Consider the following 26580-nt stretch of genomic DNA (forward strand, 5'->3'; position numbering starts at 1 on the left):
AGGAGGACTTTTTGAGTCTGACTTTTTGACCTGTTTGAGGCGGTTAGCTGCATATAAACACCTGTCCACCCCATACAATCAGGAAGACTCAAATTCCTAACAAGGAATAAGCTCCAAAGAGCTGCCCAAAGACACCAGAGACAGATTTGAGACAAGGCTGCACAAGGTTACGGGCCGATTGCCAAGCAGCTTGGTGACATAAGATCCACCATTAGAGCAATTATTAGAAAATGGAAGAAGCTAAACATGACTGTCAATCTTCCTTGGACTGGGGCTCCATGCAAGATTTACCTCGTAGGGTCTCAATGATCCTAAAAATGGTGAGGAATCAGCCAAGAACTACACAAGAGGAATTGGTCAACGACCCGAAAGGAGCTGGGACCACTATTTCCAAGGTTGCTGTTGGTAATACACTAAGACGTCATGGCTTAAAATTATGCATGGCACGGAAGGTTCCTCTGCTAAAACCAGCACTTGTCCAGGCCTGTTTTACGTTTGCCATTGACCATTTGGATGATCCAGAGGAGTCATGGGAGAATGTCATATGGTCATTTGAGAACAAAATGGAACTTGTCTTAATTCCACTCATAGTGTTTGGAGGAAGGAGAATGATGAGTGCCATCCCAAGAACACCATCCCTACTGTGAAGCATAGGGGTGATAGCATCATGCTTTGTCGGTGTTTTTCTGCATATTAGACTGTATTGTGAGATTTGGGGGAATAACCTCTTTCCCTAAGTTAGAGCATTGAAATCGGGTCGTGACGGGGTCTTCCAAGATGGCAATGCCCGAACCAGACAGCCAGAATAACCTAGGAGTGGCTTCGTGAAAAGCATATCAAGGTTCTGGAGGGGCCTAGCCAGTCTCCAGACCTAAACCCAATAGAAAATGTTTGGAGGAAGTCCAAACTGCCGTGTTTCTCAGCGACAGCAGAGAAACCTGATTGATCTAGAGAAGATCTGTGTGGAGCAGTGGTGCAAAATCCCTGCTGTAGTCTGTGCAAACCTGGCAAAAAGTTACAGGAAACGTTTGACCTCTGTAATTGTAATCAAAGGCTACTGTGCCAAATATTAACATTGATTTTCTCAGGTGTTCAAATACGTATTTGCAGTTGTATAATACATATAAATTGTAAATTGTGGATTTTTTTGTAGATTATCTCTCACAGTTGACAAGCACCTACCATGAAAATTTTAAACCCGCCCATTATTTCTAATACCGTATTTTTCGGACTACAAGTCGCTCCTGAGTATAAGTCGATCCAGCCATAAAATGCCCAACGAAGAGAAAAAAAACATATACAAGTCGCACCGGAGTATAAGTCGAATTTTTTGGGGAAATTTACTTGATAAAATCCAACACATAGAACAGACATGTCATCTTGAAAGGCAATTTAATATAAAAATACAATAGAGAACAGCATGCCAAATAAATGTACAGTGTACAGTGCATGAACAACGAAATGTGAATATACTGTCCTACGCTACGGCTCGGTCCTGGCTAGACAGCGAACTCCCAAAAGACAATGCTGGACGTCCTTATAATTTTCTGAATCAATTTGGTCCTCGATAGAAAACAGGTTCGCAACGTAAATAAATGATAATTAGGTACTATTAGTAATAAGTAACAGGTTAGCATGTGTTCGCTATCATTAGCACATCGTTCAAACAACCACACAACTGGCTCTAAGTGTCCGATCGCGAGTGGAAAACACACAACAACAACAGAAAAGATGATACACGCAGGCGTTGCCTCTGTAAAGATGATTTAAAAGCATAAACAATGAAAGTAGGTTCGCAGCCATCTATTCTCTCTCGCTAACTCGCCCACTCACTCACTCAGAGCTACGTAGCTATCCGTCTTCTTCTGGCGTGTGAGCACTCTTCTTAACGTAAACAAGTGCGAGTGCGCCCTCACGTGGGCGTGAAAGCGCCACAAACTAAATGTATCCATTTCAAGATAAAAAAGTCAATAATACAATTGAACATACACTGCCAAAGGCAGAACGCGAATGTGGCCATAGCTATAAAGAGTTATTCGGATAACTATACCATAAGAACATGCTAACAACTTTCCAAAACCATCAGTGTCACTGCAAAACACCAAAATAACATGTGAAATTATATCATAATGTGTTAATAATTCCACACATAAGTCGCTACTGAGTATAAGTCGCACCCCCAGCCAAAATATGAAAAAAAAATGCGACTTATACTCCGAAAAATACGGTACTTATTTTCCTCACTGAGAAGTGTATGTTTGTGTGGTGTTTTTGTGCGTTTGAGTAGCGTATGATAGGCTCCACGTTAAAGAATATGTGACAAAGCCCTTTCCTTTCAGTTTTTAACTTGTTCACTGTGTGACTGCGAAATCAAATTGCGTTGCATAATCTCAGCAATCTCGGTCAGGACCTAGTAAGTGAACGGGAAGTGACATAACTCAGCCTGAACGCTGGCTGCTTATTGGCCACACGTGGTAGTGAGTGACAGACGCTCTGATTCTGTTTCCGCTCCCTCCCCTGCCTGCAATGAGGCTCGTTTCTGATTGGTCATGCGCGATGTCAAACGCTGTAGCAGTTTTAAGTGGTAATACGCTGAAGTTACTGTGTGGTCAATGTAAACAGAAAGCAAATCTTGTTCGTCCATCACCGTCGATGGCAAAAGCGAGGTTCCAATGCACAAACCATTTTACCGATTAAGTGCTCATTTCCTATCTATGCATTTCCTATCTACTGGCGTGTCATTGTTTTGCTTTCGAGGCTGTACTGCTACGAAGGCACATACATACGTACAGTAGGTTTCTTCACTTTGGTCTGAAAGCTGTCCCAATTGGAACCTGATATAGTATTTAAATTTTTGCACACACTACTAATTTAGAGTCAGAGTGGGTACACTGTATGGGATATGGAAAATTTTTGGAAGAATTTGGTCTTTTGGAAGAATTCCTGGCAGAGCCATTCACGTCTGGTAGCAATGAGCGTTGTTGGCTTTGCAGTTAAGCTGGGTACACGCATACTGACTACCGGGGCATCCTTTCAATATATCTAATTAAAGCCTGATTAAAAGATTGTTCTGAAAGATGCTTCTGAATAGGTGCGGGAAGCTCTGGTTAGCTCGTGACACGATACAATTTACGAGATCACGATATGGGGATACAACAATTATCGTTACATGGAGTCAGGAAATCCTTCTAGGATATTTTACCAAACAACTACCGCAATTTTCGGACTATAAGACGCTACTGACTATAAGCCCCCACCCACCAAATTTGACACGAAAACATTTGTTCAAAGGACTTAATGAACCACCATGAAGCTTTGCAGCCTGTTGGTTCAATGCTTCATGGTGGTTCATGAAGCTTTGCAGCCTGTTGGTTCAATGCTTCATGGTGGTTCATGAGGAGAAGCTTCATTTGGCCATCACTGCTCCCTTTGGGGAGACAGTCAACCTCTGCGGCCACCTGCTGTCAACATTGTTGTTGTCCAGCATGCCTCCTAGCGTGCACTGCAGCGCTACAAATGTAAATAACAATCAAAATAATGTTCTGTGCTAAATATTTCTTCAGTTACTGTTCCAATTGTTTCATTAATTGCTACTCATGGTATTTGGAAAGACTTTGTTTGACAGTGGCGCCGTAAGACTGTTATAAGACCATCATAATTATGACACGATGCTGCCATGAGCAATAATGAATGCTTATAACAGATGTCATTTACTTTCATCCAGTTATCTCAATTGTGAACGGCTGTAAAAGATCTGAGATGGACATAAATGGAACTTGTGACATAATTTGCCAGATGACACTTAATGACATCTGTCATAAGCATTCTTTAATGACCATAATAGTGGCATGTCATAATTATGACGGTTTTATGACGCCACTGTCAAATAAAGCATTAACTATTAACCTAAATAAATAATTTTTTTAAAAAAAGCCACACTGGACTATAAGCCGAAGGATTCAAAATGAGGGGAAAAAGTAGCGGTTTATAGTCCAAAAATTACGGTAATAAATAAAACAAACAAAAAAGCTATTTTCATCATCCTTCTGCTGTGAATTGAAATAAGTTGATCACTTGTAGACTTCTAATTGTCATCATTCCCACTTCAAAGGGATTGGACGTCAATGGCCGTTAGTGGCTGTCGGTTTAGTCTATAAGTTCTATACAATTTTATTTAAAATATTTCAGTTATTTAATTTTTGTGATTTTTATTTATTTTAACGAATTTACGTTGATGTTCCAATTTATAAAATAAAAAAAATGTTAAAATTAAAAAATCCTGTTCAATTAAAAAAAACTTTTTTTTTTTTTTTTTTTTTTTTAACCAATACATCTCAAAATAACATATTGTAGAGCTATAATTGCATTACCGTGAAACCGCGTTTTTTTTACTTAGGGTTATCATACTGTCAAAATCTCATACCGACACTTGCCTACATCATGCATCAACTCAAAAGACTGTCTTTGCCAGTATTCTAGTTGGAGGGTGAAGATGAAGACTAAACGATTATCCGTGGAGTGCACCACACACAAACTGAAGATGTTAAAAAAAAACAAAAAAAAAACACTATGTGTTGTACCTCTATGTGTCGACATTTGTACCCCGCGTTGGAAATCTTTATGACACCTACTTACACTTTCTGCTCTTTCCACAAGTCAACCAGCTCAGCTGTCAGGCCGGCATCCAGGATGAGTCGACTCACAAGGGACACATTGCCTGTGATTGGAGACATATGCCGTCTACATATCATTTATGTCATGGCTTCGCTAGTAAGGCTTGCAAATCAACTTGCGATGACAAAAAAACTAAAAAAAAAACCTACGAAATGAATTTTATTTTTTATTTCCACTATTTAAAAAAGTAGAAAAATGATGTCCAAATGAATGAATTCAAGTGCAAAAGCAAACTAGCGCATTTAGACAAAATAATGGTTTGACCTAGACCTTCAATATACAGTGGTACCTCAAGATATGACATTTGTTGCGAAATGGCTTTCATTTCATGATTTTTTTTTTTTTTTTTTTTTTTTACAATGTTTTACATATAAATCACCTAATTCTTGCCAACCTATACTAAAAATACAACATTAATTTGCTGTCATCTTAAAGACAGGCAAATACAGGTAGTCCCTGGGTTACGAACCAGTTCCATTCGTTTGTTGGCGCCGTAACCCGAATTTCTGGTTAAATTGGAATTAACCTTTAAGTACTCCTAATTACCCCTTCTCAAAATAACAATCTAAAACATGTATTATACCTCATATTAGCTAGCTAGATAGATTTAAAAAAATCGAATGCTGCTCAATAAGCTAGCAGGCTGATAGCGAGCTAACAGTGGAGGGCATCGCCCAGCCTGCGGCGTTTACCGTTTAGCTGCCTTCTTGAAATATACCTCTATGCTGGAGTCGGCAGACGAGACACTGTTACGTGACAAAAAATAAATACATAAAAAAATAAAAATAAAAAAAAACTGGAGAAAAAACACGCTAAAAGCAGTCCGACTTCAGCAGCCATTGCTTGCTATTTCATCTCACTGTTTGTGCCTTGTAAGTTCTATTATTCTTTTGTTTCATATAAATGAGCATTGTGTAGCACATTATGGCGTGTACATTTTTGTTTGTTTACATGACTTCTCTGTCAGTTGACGGGACAGCTCTCACAGAAACGCCTTCCTGAAGGAGGCCGTCGCAGGCAGGCAGAGCTGTGATAAACTCAAACAAGCGCTGCGTTCTAACACCAGATTTAGGTGGAAACGGAAACAGGACGAAAGTTTTAGTGCATAGCAGCAGGCAGGAGTCTCTCAAGAGTGATTTGGTCGTGGATTCAAGGTAATTATTATATTTTTCGCACCGTGCATGCACTTTGAAACGTTGTGAATACAATGAAATGAAAATGGAAAAATTAGCCTAATGTTAACTTGAAATATTTACGTAAAATGAACGATAACTGCCCTTTTTTTTGCTTTTAACCGAGAATCTAGAATGATTTACGTTCATATCTATTTTTAAAAAATCTTCACAATAAGTCACAATAATTTTCAACTTAAAAAGCTATTTTGTGACGGCTGCCATGTTGGATAACACAATAGCCTAATATTAGTTTGAGATATTTACGTAAAATGAACAATAACTGCAATTTTTTTTGCTTTTAACCAAAAATTTAGAGGGTTTTACGTTCATATCTATAAAAAAATTCCGGGGCTTGCGCATTTATTTACAAGAATTTTCAAGTTAAAAAGCTCTGTTTTGTGACGGCTGCCACGTTGGATTTTGTATCTCTAAATTGTAATTTAAACATGTCTGTGTCCATATTTAAAAAATCAGCTGTTACGCGTTTTATTTTATGTAACATTTTAATCTAAAATCTTTCAGTGCAGCACCATGGGGAAGAAGTATTGAATTTGATAAGGAAAAAGCTTTGAATCAAACTTCTCTGCTTTGAGGATACGTTTAATTAGAGTGGCTTTGCGATGGTTTGTTTTGAAAGTGTTTGCATTGTTTTATTGATTTGGGTGGATACACTGCTCTCTAGTGGCCATAGTGAATATGCCATTCCTCGTTTGACATGGCTGAATCCTGCTGCTCCCAGTTAAGGACAACATAAGGCTTATTTAAGTTTTTGTTTGCGCTAATATGTTTGTTCATGCATTATTTAGGAGTTTAAGAGTATATTTAGCAGTTTTTGTGTGAATATTTGTTTGAAAAATTTGTTAAGATCATTGTAAAAAAAAAAAAAAGTTAGCATTTTATAGCATTTAAGCTAGCGAACATTTTCTATGCAAGTTAGCCAATTGTTCCTTTGTTGTGCTTGGATCTTTATTATTTTTTTTATACCGTTTGAGGTTCAAGCTCAGGCATTTTATTTTTCGATGTATTTGTTGTTTTTGGGAAATGGACGTGCAATTCTGCATCATTTGAAAAAACACTCGGGAATTTTATTTTGTCTTCGCATTTAATGCTCTTTTGAAAGTTGTTGTTTTACATGTCCTAAAATTTATTGTGCAACGCATTAAATGTTCCCAGTCCAATTACTCGATTATTTGAACTAAATAATTGATTAACCGATTACTTAAATAATCGATAGCTGCAGCCCTACATTATTACATTGCTGCGAGAGGGTATTATCTATTTCAGTACGTATTATCTTTTGTATGATGAATCGTTTTTGGTCATATGAAGTGAAAAAGTTTTGAAAAACCGTTCGTAAAACGAATTGTTCTTATACCGAAGCTTTTGTATCTCGAGGTATCCCTGTATCAGAAAAAGATTTGAACGGATGTTGAATATCATGATGATGATTAGTGCGATCTTTAACTCATTCACTGCCAGTGACGGTGGCAGGCATTAAATCCATTTCAACTGGGATGGCTGGCATCGAGTGATCATGTTTCATTGCCATTGACAGGTGTCAAATTGTCTATCACTATCACCGTCAATGGGAGCCAATGAGTTGAAATGGTCGCTAGAGTTTGTCTGTTTGTATTTTTTCGAGATACGTCTAGAATGACTACAGCGTTTATTATTAAACTTGCAGGATAAGTTTTTAAAATACGAAAGACGTGATATAATTTCGGGGCAATGAGGTCAAACGTCACAGAGGTCAGAAAGGAATTTTTCCTATAACGGATTAGTTTATTCAACTCAAATTTGCTGGGAAGATGATACGTTTAGAAGGGTCAAAGGTCACATCATGAATATGTCAATGCTAATAATTGAGGCTAATCGATCATATAGCGCAAATGTTTAAACAAGCTAATTCAACAGAAAGGAAAATATTTTCGAAAGCATATTCTCGTTAGACTTTTTCACATACAGAATAATACTGCAAGTTTTGATGTTTTGTAACATTCATATTTTATTACTCTTAAAAGGTCATTCAAACCTATGTTTGAATGTTTGTGTTATGGGAATATGTTTCACACGTTAATAGCCTGTAAACTGGACTTTGGACACCTCTGGTTTGGCCAAAAAGTTTTCACAGACAGCAGCTCGAGTGTGACCTTGGCTCAAAATGGATTCTGGGATAGCAGCCTCCATTAGCAGGGGCGGTAAGCTATACCGTTCGGAGAGATCCATTAGATGACGACCAATCAAACCCGATGAGTCATCGCCTAGAATGACAACACGGGGATTCTAGGAAGCTCAGTCGATTAGGCCTGATGTCACCCTGCTCAGACCTGACTCATCAAATGAGCTGCTCTGTCCTTCAGACGCTGAGCACCGGGGTGAAGATCGCACAACTTCAAACATGAAAACAGATTGTGACGCATGCACACACACAAAATCGCGAGTGTCCACACTTAACCAGAGGTGGGTAGTAACACGATACATTTACATTTTCTCCCTTACATTTACTTGAGTAACTCTTAGAAAAATGCATTTCTAAGAGTAGGTTTACAACGAAACTTAATTTTACTTGAGATCTGTGGAGAAGAAACGCTACTCTTACACCGCTTCATGAGACTTTTTTCCTCTTTAATCTACATATTAAATTTGAATTTACTTTTGCCAGAGATGCCAACAGTGGCTCTAAAATCGTCAACAATGCAACAACAAAAATAAGACAACTTTACATGACTATTTTCCCAATCAGACGTTACATTAGAGTCAAATGACCACACACAACCTTGCAGTCTGAAGTCCTATGATCACGGAGGCGTGTTCAATCATGTGGCGTCTTTAAAATACAGTGCTCTTGTTTTTCACGGTTAATGAGGACTATAACGCGCCGCGATAAGCGAAAAACCGCAAAATAGTAAAAATAAAATTAATAAATTGTGTGCGTGTTCAATGTATTTATTCAGATTTAGGATTGGAAAGAGATATCGTAATATTCGCACTGTAAGGCGCACCGACTACAAGCCGCAACCCACACAAAAACGGCATTTGCTCACCGATAAGTCGAACTGGACTAAAAGCCGCAGCTGTCGTCACTGTATTACGGGATATTTACACCAAAAGATATAAACCGGTAACACTTTTTTTGACTGCGGCAACATACGACTGTCATTAGACCAAATTAACCACTATGAAGCTTTGAACCAATTGGCTGCAAAGTTCCATTGCTTCAAGAAGCTTCATTTGGCCATCACTGCTCCCTTGGGGGAGACAGTCAACCTCTTCTGCCACCTGCTGTCAACACTGTTGTTGTCCAACATGCCTCCGAGCATGCATTGCAGCACTACAGATGTAAATAAAAATCATAATTCATGTACTGTGCTAATTATTTCTTCAGTTACTGTTCCAGTTGTTTCATTAATTGCTAGTTATGGTATTTGGTAACACTTTGCTTGACAGTGGCGCAATAAGACTGTCATTAGACAATCATAATTATGATATGACACTGTCATGAGCATTAATGCATGCTTATAACAGTCATTTAGTGTTGTCCGGCAAATTATCGCACTTTTGAATGGATGTAAACGATCCAAACTGGACATAAATATAGTTTGTGACATAAATTGCCGGATGACACTTATTGACACAAGCATTCAGTAATGATAGTGTCATGTCATAATTATGACAGTCTTATGACGCCACTGTCAAATAAAAGTGTTACCTATTAACCCAAATAAATCAACAAATAAGCCGCACTGGAGTATATGCCGCAGGATTCAAAATGAAGGAATTTAGTAGCAGCTTATAGTTTTAATGAATTTTAATTACGTTTTTTTTTTTTTTTTTTTTAACTTTTTTTTCCCAAAGTATAATTAAATTCATATATATATATACAGTATCTCTCTCTCTCTCTCTCTCTCTCTCTCTCTCTCTCTATATATATATATATATATATATTAATAAATGGCTTTTAAGCACTACAAATATAATAATCATGATTCGTTTTAAACATATTACTGTCCCACCGAATGATTTTTAAACAAGAATAAAGTAGAAAAATGCTTGTCTTTATTAAACACTTCATTTATTGAGTCCACTCAAATCCACTCAAGTTGCTCACTTACACACAATGAGTTGCCAAATCAACTGTTTAACAGTTTCCAATGATTGACGCATGCGGCGCGTTATAGTTTCGGCTTACAAGCGTCTCTGGCAAGATCAAACCTTAACGTTGTCAATCATCGTTAACTTTCATAGGCAACTCCAGTGCAATGCCTGACCAAGAAAAGCGGCAGGAGCGAGAAAGAGAGACTACGTGATCGGATTTGGACAGCTCTATAAAATACTGCATTAATTGTTTTAATTAAAAAAAAATCAGTGATGGACTGAGGGCGCGAAATTTGAAGCGCGAAATATCGAGGGATCACTGCTGTCAACATTATGTTAAAGTGCGGATTTCAATCAGTTTTTGTTTGGCATCGATAGACCACGGAAAACCGGAGATATCGTTTTAATGTCATGGTAGGAAATATGTTTCTCCACTAGAGGGCACTCGTGTTCTTTTGGCAGGTGATTTGAGCTAGGTTTTTCGAGTTGGAATTTGATTATTTGTTTTATTTGTTTTGGCCTAATATGGTCATGTAATAGATTATAGTACAATATCATAATAAGAGTTCATGAAGATGACGTTACGATTGTTTAATAATAAAATCAGACATTGTAAGCAGTTACACATAACTTGACTATTCTTTTCACCGCATATTTGAACTTGAGTGCATTTTTTTAATGACTTTAATTACTTCAGTCATATTATTTTGAAGTAATGCTACTCTTACTTGAGTCAAATTTTTGGCTACGCTACCCACCTCAGGTTTAAACAACCGCACACATTGTACATTGATCAAGGCCGAAACACCATCAGTGCTAGGATTGAAAGGAAAAACACTGAGAGAGATGCATGACTCACATGCATCTGGAGTGTTCCTATCAATGTACTGGTTGAAATCGAGGAGAAACTGGGTGTTGTTGAGCGACAACGTCAACTCTTTGCAGTATTCCCTGAAGAAACAGCAACCATCAGTTTCACTCTCGGCATGCTGGACGCTACGCTCGGAGTTGGGGAGGATCGGGGGAGGAGTTTCACCAACTCACCGTGGAGCGATGAAAGTGTGGCCGTAGTTGTCGAAGTTCTCCAGTTGGAGGGTTTCCATAACTTTAGAACACAAACAGACATGATCTTAAAGAGAACCTCGGACTTAAAGACTTTTAGGCTCTGATAAGCCACAATTGTTCGCTTTTATCAAAACTTTGTTATTAGAAACACATATTATTGCCATTAATTTAAAAATCTATCATATTTAGTATATTTTTTTGACCGACGGAGGGCGCCATGTTTTACGCGCGCAATGCACGCTGGGGGTGATGACGCGGTTGGTCTTGACTGGGAGAATAGCTGTGCTAGCTAGCAAGCGAAGCTAATATGACGTGCTGCTGGTCAGATTGTTTTGTTACAGAGCTGTGGAATGTCGTACCTGCATCCAATTGTAGCGTATCAGCAGTGTCTTTAAACCGATCCTAAGCGGCTTGCCGATATATTGACTTGCTGCCGTTTGACAGTTTGTTTATCCCTTCGCTGCTAGTTTCATCATTGCCTTGCGATCACATGGTTTTTGTGTCTTTTACACAAGCCCTGTTATTATTGTCTGCTTTCTGTCTGAAGTAAGCCACGTTTTCTATTTCTGTGGTTAAGCCAGACGCACTTTGCTTTTAGTTGCGTTTCCCTTTCAGGTTTAACTGCACAGACAGACAACACATGTGGGGAAATCATGACTAACGTCATGCGGAAGTATAGTCATGTGGTCTATCTGCTCGTCTGTTGCACGAGAAACGCGAGTTGGAATCACATTTAATAGCTTTTGCTGCTCGTTTTGTGAAATATCAACAGTGCTGTCCTCCTCATCACTTTTACGCTCGGGTTTTAATTGGAAGGGCAGAACCAACGACACGTTTACACTGTTGGCCAAAAGTACTGGCACCCCTGCAATTCTTTCGGATAATGCTCAATTTCTCCCAGAAAATGATTGCAATTACAAAACACAAATGAGAAAAATTATAACATTATTACCATTTTACACAAAACTCCAAAAATGGGTCGGACAAAAGTATTGGCACCATTTGAAAAATCAAGTGATGTGGCTTTAATTTGTGTAATTAACAGCACCTGTTACTTACCTGTGGCACATAACAGGTGGTGGTAATAACTAAATCACACGTGCAGCCAGTTAAAATTGATTAAAGTTGACTCAACCTCTGTCTTGTGTCCTTTTGTGTACCACTTTGAGCATGGAGAAAAGAAAGAAGACCAAAGAACCGTCTGAGTACTTGAGAAGCAAAATGGTGAGGAAGCATGGGCAATCTCAAGGCTACAAGTCCATCTCCAAAGACCTGTGTCTACAGGGTGCAGTGTCATCAATACGTGTAAAGCCCATGGAACTGTGGCTAACCTCCCTAGATGTGGATGGATAAGACTGGACTGCTTGGCTGTATGCATGGCATTATGAAGTCTGAAGACTACCAACAAATTTTGCAGCATAATTTAGGGCCCAGTGTGAGAGAGCTGGGTCTCCCTCAAAGGTCATGGGTCTTTCAGCAGGACAATGACCCAAAACACACTTCAAAAAGCACTAGAAAATGGTTTGAGAGAAAGCACTGGAGACTTCTAAAGTGGCCAGCAATAAAGTCCAGATCTAAATCCCATAGAGCAGGGGTCCCCATCTGCCGGGCCGCGGACCAGTACCGGTCCGTGGCGCATTTGCGACCGGGCCGCAAAGAAAAAAATAATTTAATAACGACTGCATTCTGGCCGAATTAACCCTGTGCCCTTGCTTAACACACCAATATCTCTGTCTACTCTAGATACAGTATAATACTTCGGGATAGATTACAATGTTGTCATAGAAGTCCATTGATTGGACTGCTAGCAGTACATCTTGTTTGTGTATATAATATATCTATGTGCGCTTGTCCTCGATAATAGACCCTACTCACCTACGTCACAAAATGGGTGTGTCGCTGTTTCCGGCCGCCATATTGTACCAATTTTTTAGACCTATTCTCACTGTTTTCAATTAGTCGAGCAAGTTATAGAGCAATTCATGGAAGCCCCGGTGTTATCTGACGCTGTAAACTCATTGGATGCGTTGCATAAAAGGCGTTACGTGGAAAAGCTTCAGTTTATCCATTCACCAGATCCGTATTTGATGCCTAAATCGATGTTTTTCAACTCGCTGGCTTCGCAGTCTTTGCCTGACATCTGCTATCCTGATATTTACAACTATCTTGTCCACACAAAATCAGCCTATTCTCACGAAAGTTTGAAAAACTTTAAGAGCTTGGAGGCTTATAAATGCTACGTTGCTGGTTGGGTGAAACAGGTCCTCGTACACGAAAATTCGGCAGGAATCTTGTGCTTGGAAGGTGAGTTACGAAATTTTCAGTTCAAAATCTTTTGTTCTTGCTAACATCCACTGTCAAGTCTAATGTATTTCATGTCATTTGTCAATGGAGCTAGGGCTTTTAATGTTTATATGGTTTAGCGATAGCACTCTCACTATATACATATATAATATGTAATAAATATGAAGTGCGATAGCACTACTCCAGATTGTCCCTAGTTGAATTTATTTTTTGGCTTTTGACCTCAATAGTGAAATTGTAAATTAACTGTATGACAACTGTCTGATTATCCCCTTATAATTATATATTTTCAGGTAGTTCATTCACAACGTCTGAGTGTATGTTGCCAGCGATTAGCCTAGCAATGATCTTAATTGTGGTTGTCAGTTCAAAACCCTCTAAATATATATTAAATGCCTACTACATAATCTGTGGTAGTCGTTTGGAGCCCAGTTTTCTCGTCGAATTGCAGCAGTCAATCTCGGTCTCCTCTTCGGGTCTCTCGGAATACGGTAAAACTTCAAGTCTCTCCGTCTACCTTCTCTGTTTTTGCAACCGACCGCCACACACGACTTCACCATTTTGATTCTTAATGTTAACGAGCAGAAAAACACGCCATAATAGGAGGAATTTACGAAGCGCTAATGCATTAACATGACGAGTATACGGACAACATGGCGCGGGGGCGTGGCTGTGACGTCACGTGAGTAGGGTCTATAGCGTATTACTAGGCCGCGGCGCAGCACATTTGTTCCCGGTGTTCTGCCAAAATATGCTACATCGGCGAAATGTCCTACATTAGTCGAATTTGACACCTAAAGTACTACCGTGCGCTCTAAACTTGTTTTGTTTAGATGCATACAGGAATAAGGTACTAAAAAAATGCCTGCAGAAAATACTTAAATGTAGTTATATCAAATAAGGACGGTTTAAACACGCTACGTGACTAATGTGGTCAACTGCTTCAAAGCTAACACAAAAAAACACAATGGTTAAAAGTATGAGAGGGTAATACATGCAATAAGTATCTTTGAGGCTGTGAAAAGGTTCTAAATAACTAAATAAAAACAAAAATAGTGAGTAATCGCCGCCTCTAACTGATGTGCGCATGCGTGTGAATGCAAGCGCAAGCGCCCTGAGCATTGTGAAGGACGTTTCGCTGCGTAGTAGGGAATGGCCGAACACCGGAAATAATTAGCCCCCACACGAGCGAAGATAACAGGAAAACAGACGTCTTTGGAAATATTTTTTCGGCGAAAAGGATATTTTTACGGCGAAAAGGGCACCTGACGAGCCTACAACCTCGAAGACCCACGAACTGCGAAGGAGTGGATTCGTGACCCGTTTGTGAATAAACAGAAAGATCGCAAATGACGGCGACCTTATTAAACGTACATTTGAGACAACAACTCTACCGAGGTTCTGGATTAAAGTCATTCTGGAATATCCTGACATCGCGACAAGAGCGTTGAAAACCTTGCTACAATTTCCAAAATCGTATCTTTGTGAAGCGGGCTTCTTAATTAATGCTTAACGACAAGGCGAAGTCGTTAATGGTGAGCGCGGTGTGCAGCTGTTGTGTGAAGCTTACATGGCAGGATGAATCTGAGGAGAACTTTTCTACAAGTCCTTCCATGATCAAACGTAAGTTAATATTCCTTTCTTTCAAGAAAGTTTGTAGTGTTTACTTTGGAATCGCTGCATTTGCGCATTTTGCGGCAATGTTTAACGTTACGCGTATGCGCAGAACCGCATCGTTGCAATTTTTGATGGGTTGCAAAATTTGTCAGAACACCGGTCCGTGAAAAAAAAGACCCAAATAACACCGGTCCGTGGTGCAAAAAAGGTTGGGGACCCCTGCCATAGAACACCTGTAAAGATCTGAAAATGGCAGTTTGGAGAAGGCACCCTTCAAATCTCAGGGACCTGGAGCAGTTGGCCAAAGAACAACTGTCTAAAATTCCATCAGAGCATTGTAAGAAACTCATTGATGGATACCGGAAGCAATTGTTTGCAGTTATTTTGTCTAAAGGTTGTGCTACCAAGTATTAGGCTGAGGGTACCAATACTTTCGTCCGGCCCATTTTTGGAGTTTTGTGTAAAATGATAATGATTTCTTTTTTTTTTTTTGTTCTCTTTTGTGTTTTTTCATTGCAAGGGAAATAAATGAAGATATTACTACCAAAGCATTTGTAATTGCAATTATTTTCTGTCAGAAACTGAGCATTATCTGACAGAATTGCAGGGGTGCCAATACTTTTGGCCAGCAGTGTATGTAGCTAACGAGTGACACTGTGGAAGTACAGCAGCGCTGCCCAGTGTGCATTGCGTCGTTAACAACAATGGCGACCTACTAGTTAAACTAAATTTTCAAATGTTAAAAAACTAAAACATTAAGAGGAGTTTGAACATCCAATTGTTGTAACTAATACTAATACAGTGGGGAGAACAAGTATTTGATACACTGATCAAATACTTGTTCTCCCACTGTATTTATCTTTTAAGAACTACAAGTCTTTCTGTACGTGGTTCCCTTTAATTTTCATGACTCGAACAGCGTTTCATGAGCCATGAAAATCCTGGTGCATTATGAAATTTGTGATGGTGACAAAGACACATACACTCATACATATGTTATCAAAAATTAGCAATAAATATTTTGACGGAGGTAGAGGATTAGATTTGTTCAAATGTCACCTGTAAACATAATACAGTTTCTCGATGTTATTGGCCGATAAAAGCATTTTAAATTGATATCAGGTAATATTGACATCAGTTTATCATGATTGGTTTTCGGCCAATATGCATGTTGCCTTCGAAAGGAATGTAAAAGCCTTCTGCCAGTATTTTACTGTAAATTCAACGTCTTTATTTTTGTTTTCAAAGTAGTTTTTTTTCTGTTAAGGTGATGCTAATACACATAGATAGCAACTATGTCCGCCAACACACATCTACGGACACACATGGAGACATACTGGACAGCGATGAGGTGCTAGATAAAGAGAGCAAGGAATGAAATACTTGCCGATTTGCCCTACGACCCCATGAAAAGAGAGCAGAGAGAAGAATAAAAGTCAGAAAGTAGCTGGGAAATATATTTTTTTAATTAGGACACAGGTGTCAAACTCGCAGCCGGGGGGGGCAAGATGTGGCCCGCCACATCATATTGTGTGGCCCATAAAAATGACTCACATGCACTAGCGGTTTTGTGCTAAAAAAAAAAAAAAAATTTAGATTTCCCCAGTCCAACAATCCCGCAATGTCCTGTATAGGTTTTTTAAACTTATTTTTTCAATTTACTGTTTTTTTCTTGAAAAAAAAAAAAATAAAGGAAAATAAACAATACAGTCCACAGGTTGCAAACCAGTTCCGTTCCTACGCTGGTGACGTGACTAGATTTCCACGTAAATCGGAATTAACCCTTTAAAAATTCAAAATATCTACCCAAAAAGTACAAAAGTATTTTGTTTAAAGATAGATGATACACTGCCCTCTGGTGGCAGCGTTGGGTCTGGCTTGACTGCTGCCTTATGACTGAGGAGCAGACTCTGACATGGTTAAAGGACAGCTGTGCTCTGGTTTGGCACATGTAAGGATGTAAGTTGTTTCAGCTAATATATGTTTGTGTATGCATCTGAACTTTTCAACTTAAATTTAGAGCTTCAATTTGTGGATTTATGTGTCAGCGATTTGCTATGAGAATTGTACATATTGATCGGACAACTGGATTATGTTTGTCGTTTTTTTTTGTTTTTTTTTTTTCAGTCGCATAAGGAGTAGTACCTTATTGTACCTCACAGTATCTGATTTTTTACGTCATTATTCATTTATTATGACGTGTTCGGTCCTCGCTAAATGTGAGGTTGTTCAGCTTTACAGACATCAAACAAGGCTATTGTGCTTTTTGAAGCTTTTCACTTCCTTCCCTTTTGACATTTTGTAAAGCTGTAACACACATATGTACATTTATGTTCAAAATGACACGCATTTTAACATTAAAACTAGGGCTGTCAAACGATTAAAATTTTTAATCGAGTTAATTACAAAAATTAATTAACCGTAATTAATCGCAATTCAAACCATTTATAAAATATGCCATATTTTTTTGTAAATTATTGTTGGAATGGAAAGATAAGACACAAGACGGATATATACATTCAACATACGGTACATAAGTACTGTATTAGTTTATTATAACAATAAATCAACAAGATCGCATTAACATTATTAATATTCTCTTAAAGCGATCCATGGATAGAAAGACTTGTAGTTCTTAAAAGATAAATGTTAGAACAAGTTATAGAAATTTCATATTAAAACCCCTCTTAATGTTTTCGTTTTATTAAAATTTTGTAAAATTTTCAATCAAAAAATAAACTAATAGCTCGCCATTGTTGATGTCAATAATTACACCAAGCTCAGTCATGGTGCTGAAAGCCATAGAATCAGTTAGACCCAAGCGCCAGCAGAGGGCGCCGAACACCAAAAAACAAGTAACATTACACTCTACTGACATTTTGATCTGTTTGAGCGGGGCATGTGCGTTAATTGCTTCAAATATTTTAACGTGATTAATTTAAAAAATTGATTACCGTCCGTTATCGCGATAGTTTTGACAGCCCTAATTAAAACACTTGACACAAAACAATTAGTGTTCAAACGTCCATCTAGTCTAGGAGTTGGGAACCTTAAACACTCAAAGAGCCATTTCAACCCAGTTTTCATCATGAAATGAAGATATTAGCCCTTTTTGACCTGGAGCCAAAAAAACCCCCACATATTTGTAAATGTGATTCCATGAGAGCCATACCGTTCGTGTATATTCATACATACATTATATACACACGTATCGTGGTTCTTATGAGAGTTAACAAATTAATTTAGCAGAACAAGTCAGGCTAAATTTTTGTACGCCTGTATTTACAGAACAGACATGCAGGTATATGAAATCACCAACTATGTAAAGTTATGGTGCCACTCTCAAGGTACAAAGAAAGTGAGTCCTGTTCTGCCAACTTTAGGGAAGCTAAATTCCTTTGTAGATTCTCGAAAGGGCGGTTATATGTTTTAATAAAATACCCGTCTTAATTTTAAAAACTGAGTCACATCGGAGGAATCAAAGAGCCGCATGTGGCTCCGGAGTCGCGGGTTGCTGACTCCTGATCTAGTCTGATCAATATGTAAATTTCATAGATTAGCCTAATTTGCCTAACAAAAGTCCGCTATCTTGAATGCTAACATATTGACAATTCTCACAGCAAATCGCTCACACGTAACTCCACAAACTGTAGCTGTAAACTTAATGAGAAATGCATACACAAACATATATTAGCTGAAACATCTTACAGCCTTATGCGGGTCAAACCAGAGCGCAGCTATCTTTTATCCATGTCAGACGTCTGAGTGCTCCTGCATGGAAGCATTATTGAACGACAGTCCCGCCAGACCCAACACTGCCGCTAGAGGGCAGTGTATCCTCCATCATTAAACGAAATACAATACTTTTGGACTCTTTAGATTGTTATTTTGAGTAGGCCTGCAGCTATCGAATATTTTACAAGTCGATTAATCGGTGGACTAGTTAGTTCGAATAATCGAGTAATTTAAATTTTTTTTTTAAAAATTTAAATACCCCAGCTGAGCCCAAAACGGTATAATTTTTTTAAAAATGAGGATCTATGTACAACAAAAGAACAATTGGCTAACTTACACAGAAAAAGTCCGCTAGCTTAAATGCTATAAAATGCTAACTTTTTTTTTTTTTTTTTAACAATGCTCTAAACAAATGCTTCAGACACATATTCCCACAAAAAACGGTTAAATATACCTATAAAATAAATCATGAATGCATTAAAAAACCATTAGCTCAAACAAAACATGGCCAATGTTGGTCTTAACAGGGAGCAGCTGGTTTCAGCAATGAGAAATGAGTTATTTCATATTCATTTTTGCCACCCAAATCAATAAAACTACATGCAAACACTTTCAAAATAAACCAGTGCAACACCACTTTAATTAAACGAATACTCGAAGCAACAAAATTTAATTTGAATTTTTTTTTTTAATCGAATACTCGAGTTAATCAGTTAATCATTGCAGCACTGATTTTGAGGTACTTAAAGAGTTAATTCCAATTTACGTGGAAATTCGGTTTACGTCGCCAGCGTAGGAACGGACCTTGTTTGTATCCCGAATAAAAAATAGAACGTGGCCCACAACAAAGAAGATTTTGACACCCCTGAACTAGAATATCAGTGCATGCATAGAAACAACACAGTCATAAACATAAGAATAATATCTCGTAAATGACAACCCAGATGTCGTTCTCGGTCATTTACGACGGCTCGCTTAGACTTTTTAAACTAGCGTGGTGGCACTCTCTGCAAAATCCATCACCGGGGGCGCCCCACTTTGAACATTGTCATGGAAATGAAATGAAACGACGTAAAAAATATGACAAGCAGATTTATTGGCAGCATCTTTACAAGCTCCCCTGCTAAAGAAACGTGAATGTAGCATTACTAGGTTGTCTTTTTCTGATTTGATCATTTGCTGCCAGTTCAAAAACAAATGGACGTGCATCGCCGTCAATGGCACTGAAACATGATCGTCCACTGTAAACCAAGTCCCTGCTCGAGCGCCGCCGCTGATTTTCGGTTCTTTTAACGGCCCCGTAAATGTCGACGAGCTCTTTACGGCAGCGAGGGAGTGACACAAAGGCCAAAGCACTCAGTCAAAATCTCATCTATCGGGATAACTGCGCCATTAGCCGGACGGCTTTGTAGAGACACATCAAAGTGATGAAAATGTACTGAAGACAGATGTTTTTTTACGCTGAACTAGCTATTTTCTTGGCCACTGCGGGGTATGCCCGGATTTGCATTGAGCTTTTTCAGTGCCATTGACGATGCTCAACATTCAATCAACAAATGAGTTTGTTACTAATATGGGAGCTTTAAGATACATAATGCAGTAGAGGAAGACATACAGTGCTTTGCAAACGTATTCGGCCCCCTTGAATCTTGCAACCTTTTGCCACATTTCAGGTGTCAAACATAAAGATATGAAATTTAATTTTTTTGTCAAGAATCAACAACAAGTGGGACACAATCGTGAAGTGGAACAACATCTATTGGATAATTTAAACTTCTTTAACAAATAAAAAACTGAAAAGTGGGGCATGCAATATTATTCGGCCCCTTTACTTTCAGTGCAGCAAACTCACTCCAGAAGTTCAGTGAGGATCTCTGAATGATCCAATGTTGTCCTAAATGACCGATGATGATAAATAGAATCCATCTGTGTGTAATCAAGTCTCCGTATAAATGCACCTGCTCTGTGATAGTCTCAGGGTTCTGTTTAAAGTGCAGAGAGCATTATGAAAACCAAGGAACACACCAGGCAGGTCCGAGATACTGTTGTGGAGAAGTTTAAAGCCGGATTTGGATACAAAAAGATTTCCCAAGCTTTAAACATCTCAAGGAGCACTGTGCAAGCCATCATATTGAAATGGAAGGAGCATCAGATCACTCCAAATCTACCAAGACCCGGCCGTCCTTCCAAACTTTCTTCTCAAACAAGGAGAAAACTGATCAGAGATGCAGCCAAGAGGCCCATGATCACTCTGGATGAACTGCAGAGATCTACAGCTGAGGTGGGAGAGTCTGTCCATAGGACAACAATCAGTCGTACACTGCACAAATATGGCCTTTATGGAAGAGTGGCAAGAAGAAAGCCATTTCTCAAAGATATCCATAAAAAGTCTCGTTTAAAGTTTGCCACAAGCCACCTGGGAGACACACCAAACATGTGGAAGAAGGTGCTCTGGTCAGATGAAACCAAAATTGAACTTTTTGGCCACAATGCAAAACGATGTGTTTGGCGTAAAAGCAACACAGCTCATCACCCTGAACACACCATCCCCACTGTCAAACATGGTGGTGGCAGCATCATGGTTTGGGCCTGCTTTTCTTCAGCAGGGACCGGGAAGATGGTTAAAATTGACGGGAAGATGGATGCAGCCAAATACAGGAACATTCTGGAAGCATAAAGCCAAATCTACAATGGAATGGTTCAAAAATAAACGTATCCAGGTGTTAGAATGGCCAAGTCAAAGTCCAGACCTGAATCCAATCGAGAATCTGTGGAAAGAGCTGAAGACTGCTGTTCACAAACACTCTCCATCCAACCTCACTGAGCTCGAGCTGTTTTGCAAGGAAGAATGGGCAAGAATGTCAGTTTCTTGATGTGCAAAACTGATAGAAACATACCCCAAGCGACTTGCAGCTGTAATTGGAGCAAAAGGTGGCGCTACAAAGTACTAACGCAAGGGGGCCGAATAATATTGCACGCCCCACTTTTCAGTTTTTTATTTGTTAAAAAAGTTTAAATTATCCAATGAATTTTGTTCCACTTCACGATTGTGTCCCACTTGTTGTTGATTCTTAACAAAAAAATTAAAATTTTATATCTTTATGTTTGAAGCCTGAAATGTGGCGAAAGGTTGCAAGGTTCAAGGGGGCCGAATACTTTTGCAAGGCACTGTAAGTACTAAGAGTGTAACAGTATTCAGATTCATTAAAGGTGTGATATTTTGAGTGTTGAATATAACAATATTGATATGATATGTACCGTTAAAAAAAAGTAATCAAAAATGAAAAAAAATACAACATATTGTGCTGCCACAACAATTATTTTGGAAGTCAGCTACTCATTGATTGAACACGGAGTGAGTATTTATTTTTGCTTTTTCACTTTTGGAACTATTTGCACTTTTTATTATGTTTTAGCCAATATAAAAATGGCTATTAATGAAAAATATAAAAAATAGAAAATGTAATTAAAAAATACAGATGAAAAAAACTACAACAAAATGATTTTTAAAAAATGTAAAAGGTCAAGTCTATAAAATTTATTGAAGGGACTATACTAGGGCTGTCAAAATTATCGCGTTAACGGGCGGTAATTATTTTTTTAAATTAATCGCATTAAAATATCTGACGCAATTAACGCACATGCCCCGCTCAAACAGATTAAAATGACAGCACAGATTCATGTGCACTTGTTACTTGTGGTTTTTGGAGTTTTGTCATCCTCTGCTGGCGCTTGGGTGCGACTGATTTTATGACCATGAGAATTGTGTAATTAATGACATCAACAATGGCACCTACTAGTTTATTTTTTGACTGAAATTTTACAAATTTTATTAAAACAAAAACATGAAGAGGGGTTTTAATATAAAATTTCTATAACTTGTTCTAACATTTATCTTTTAAGAACTACAAGTCTTTCTATCCATGCATCGCTTTAACAGAATGTTAATAATGTTAATGCCATCTTGTTGATTTGTTAGAATAAACAAATACAGTTCTTATGTACAGTATGTTGAATGTATATATCCGTCTTGTGTCTTACCTTTCCATTCCAACAAAAATTTACAGAAAAATATGGCAATTTTAGAGATGGTTTGAATTGCGATTAATTATGATTAATTAATTTTTAATCTGTGATTAACTCGATTAGATATTTTAATCGTTTGACAGCCCTAGACTATACAGTATCTTTAGATTAATTTTAAAATACTTTTCTACTACATGTATGCTCCACCAATGCCCTGATGAGTACACAGAGCCTAACCCTCCACCTAGTCTCTACTTGTCAAAAACACATTTCCAACCCACTTAAAGGGGAAGTTCAGAATTTTTTACATCAGGCCAAATATTCGAGTTAGCGAGAGGTTAATTAGTCACTTACGGTAAGTTTATTTCAACAAATTTTGTGTAGGTTGTCAGTTATTTGTTTGTTTCAGCGCTCCGAAGTGCCTAACCTAGTGCGAGTCAATTGGGCTGATTTAGCATGCCAATAAAAGGCAACAGAGTCATGTAAAAAAATTAGGACACCCCATTAAATAGTCAGTTCTTTATTAAGAAATGCGCCCGTATCAATGTCTGATCTTGTTTTTTTTTTTTTTCTCTGGAAAAGAAACTGATTTAATAAAAGGTAAACAGCAAAAATTAACATTGTTTTACTCATTAAACAGAATAATCAACAAAAATGCATATTCTAACGGAGGAAAAAGTTTATATTAGTTAATATTGAACAACAAATGTCCTTAAAGCAAATGTTGAAGCGCAGGCAACACAGAACACTTGTTGTGCTGAACCGAACACAACTTTCTGAGCGGACCAATCACAGTCCTTAGTAGTATGTGTCATACGCGTTGACGTAACGCGTTGTCAGGATTTTTAGGAGGTGCACGTCCGACTACGGGGTACGGTCGTAAATCGGGTCTGCGTTAACGGCGTACGGCCGCCATCACCGCTACGCAGAACCATAAATCAGCCTTAAGAAGCCTTTTCTACTCAATACCCTGATGAGTACACAGGCAAAAACACTTTTCTAACCCACTTAAGACTTATTGTTAGCTGTTTTTACGTTTCTAGTGCTTATTTGATGGGTCAAACGTTTTTTGCTTTTTGTTCATGCTCATGCAAGCATGCGCAATATGCACGAACTGCAGTTACGCTTAAGGCCAGAGGTGGCAGTCACAAGTAAAAAAAAAAGTCACAAACTGCGCAGTCGATTAAAAAAAAAATATATATATATATATATATATAATATATATGTTTTTAATTAAAAATGAATTTTAAACATTTTTATATGCATTTTTATATTCCCCCAAAACATTTAATTTCTTAAATATTTTTTTATTTTATTTTATAATAACCTGTTATTACTTCCATATATTTATCTATTTTTATTTCATTTTTTTTTCTTTTTGTTCATATTTTTTTTTACATATCTTTAAAAACAAACACAAAAAAACCCAGTATTTTCTAACTTCTAGTTGTATTTTTCAATTTAATTTTCTATATTTTCTATATTCAGTCATTTTTATTATTGATATTTTCACGTGCGTATTTCACACCCCCACCCTCAAATGCTTTTTGATGTATAATTTATTAAATGTAAATTCAGGAATGAAGAGGTTAAATCATCAGCTGAGCACGACACGATCACACAAATGTGCAGAGAATGAGGAACGTCGTTTTGCCAATAAGTCGGAAGAGTGAATACTTGCCCCAAGAAGATGCTGTAAACGTCCAGCAGAGAAGAAGACAGAAAAGTCAGTCACCACATGCTGTAGCAGAGAATTTGGTAGAAAATTGTGCACAAAAAAAAGACTTAGACTTGGATATTGAAAACAAGCACAAATGTCAATAGACATCCAATGAAAGGACTGACAGCCTTTTCAGGTCCGAATGGATTGGATGTCTATCGGCGTCAAAGGTGCAAATTAGTTAAATTAACCAGCCCTGGGCAGTTGAAAAACAGGGGGAAAAAATTAAAAAGTGACCCAGAAATGACCAATAATAAACAGGAAGTGCTTTAGCTTTTAAAGGTATGGGCTAAGTGACCATCCCACACTAAATGTAACTCATAGCTTTAGCATAGCATTCACGTTCACATTAAGCTAATGCTAACCTTTTCACCTAAATCAAGAATAATTTGCTTTCAAATAATGTTTTAAACAATATCTATTATTGAATTAAGAACATTTCTGACGAAAAAACTTTTTTTTAAATGAAATATTCTGTTACGTTTATTTCAGTTTTGCTATTTTTATTTTAAGAAATCTATGGGAGTAAAATTTACTTGAAGCACTGGCAGATAATTTCACTTATTTCTAGTTGAGTTACACTGAAAACAGGAATTTAACTAGTTTTAAGGAGGTGTGTTTTTGCAGTGTAACAGTGTGTGTGTCTGGTAATCATTCATAATTTACCGTATTGGCTCGAATAAAAGACAACCCCCTCTTTTTCAAGACTCAAGTTTGAAAAAAGACTTTTTAAACACCAAATTAATTTTTATACAGAAAATACTTACAGTGCATCCGAAACAAATGATTATAACAATATATTTGAGAGAAAAAGCATGTTATTTTGCCTCGTTCAAATCTTAAAATCTAAACATTTAAATATGTAAACAAGTGCACTCACATTCGTAAATGAATGGCTTCTGGTTTTTGAAATGTAAGTAAACCAATCTATTGTGATAAAACAACAAAATTGCAATAACTGCATTAACCATCAAAGTGAGGTCTAACTGTAACTGTAGTCTTGAAACAAATCTGAATAAGGAAAAACATTGCAATAAAATAATGCAAACTGGTTAAACTTGAGAGTAGCTGAGATCTGTCATGAGTGAACATCACTTCAATGATATCTGGCGCCATCTAGCGTCGTGAATGGGTATAATGTCTAGACCACGAATATAAGACGACCCCCACTTTTTCAATCCTTTTTCAATGCAAAAAACACAGTCTCATATTCGGGCCAATACAGTATTATGGGATACATTTACACCAAAAACACAAGCAGTTCAATAGCTGTTAAACATCCATAAATTAGCCACACTGGATGATTAAACGCAGGTTTCAAAGTGGTGGGGAAAAGTCTTCTTGTATGAAGGTAGATTTGGGTCTTTATTATTCAATCAAAAAAAAATTTGCTTCAATCAAAATATATATTTTCAATCGAAGAAAAAGTCACTTCAATCAAAAAAAGTGTTTGAATGCAATAATAAATTTGAAACTCAAAAAAATATATATGAAAACTATTTTTCTTTGATTGAATTTTTTTTTTTTTTTTGATTTAAGTCAAGTTTTTTTTTTTTTTTTATTGAAACAACATTTTTGATTGAAGTCATGTAATTTTGCGTTTAGACCACATTTTGGCTAGGACATTTGTGTCTTTATTTTTCATTAAAAGAGTAAGTTGCTTCAAACAAAAAAATATATTTTCAAAAGAAAAATCACGTCAATCAAAAATAAAAAAAATTCAATCGTGGAAAAAAAGGTTTGAATGTGAAAATATATTTGAGATGCAGAAATTCACATTTGAAGACTTTATTTTTCATTCAAACTGTTTTCTTTGATTGAAGCAATCCTTTTTGTGTTTGAGCCATATTATGGGTAGGGCATTTGTGTCTAAATCATTCAATCGCAAAAAAAAGTTGCTTTAATTAAAAAACTATTTTTAATCAAAGAAAAAAATCATATGCAAAAATATATATTTTTTGAAAATATTTTTTTATTTGAAATATATATATTTTTTTATTGAAGTGTCACTTTTTTTGAAAAGCAAAAAGTTTCAAACTTTTTTTTTTTTAAAGCAGAAAAAGTTTTGAGGGCACTTTTTTTCGATTGAATCATTTTGACACAAAGATTCAACTTCAACGCTATTTCCGGCATGTTTGAGTGGCGGGTGACTACGCCAATGGCATAAAA

General features: G+C 37.4%; 1 protein-coding gene across 3 annotated transcripts in view; it reads right to left on the reverse strand.

The window, feature by feature from the left end:
• Nucleotides 1-26580, reverse strand: part of LOC130916769 (voltage-dependent calcium channel subunit alpha-2/delta-1) — a 258325-nt gene that overhangs the window by 43074 nt on the left and 188671 nt on the right. For all 3 annotated transcript variants that reach the window (XM_057837728.1, XM_057837729.1, XM_057837726.1), the window contains 3 exons: nt 10989-11049; nt 10804-10895; nt 4636-4717 (listed from right to left, as the gene is read on the reverse strand). In XM_057837728.1, the coding sequence (XP_057693711.1) occupies nt 4636-4717; nt 10804-10895; nt 10989-11049 (235 nt within the window). The remainder of the gene's footprint in view (nt 1-4635; nt 4718-10803; nt 10896-10988; nt 11050-26580) is intronic.

This window comes from Corythoichthys intestinalis, chromosome 5 (assembly GCF_030265065.1).
Source record: "Corythoichthys intestinalis isolate RoL2023-P3 chromosome 5, ASM3026506v1, whole genome shotgun sequence".
Classification (NCBI taxonomy): domain Eukaryota; kingdom Metazoa; phylum Chordata; class Actinopteri; order Syngnathiformes; family Syngnathidae; genus Corythoichthys; species Corythoichthys intestinalis.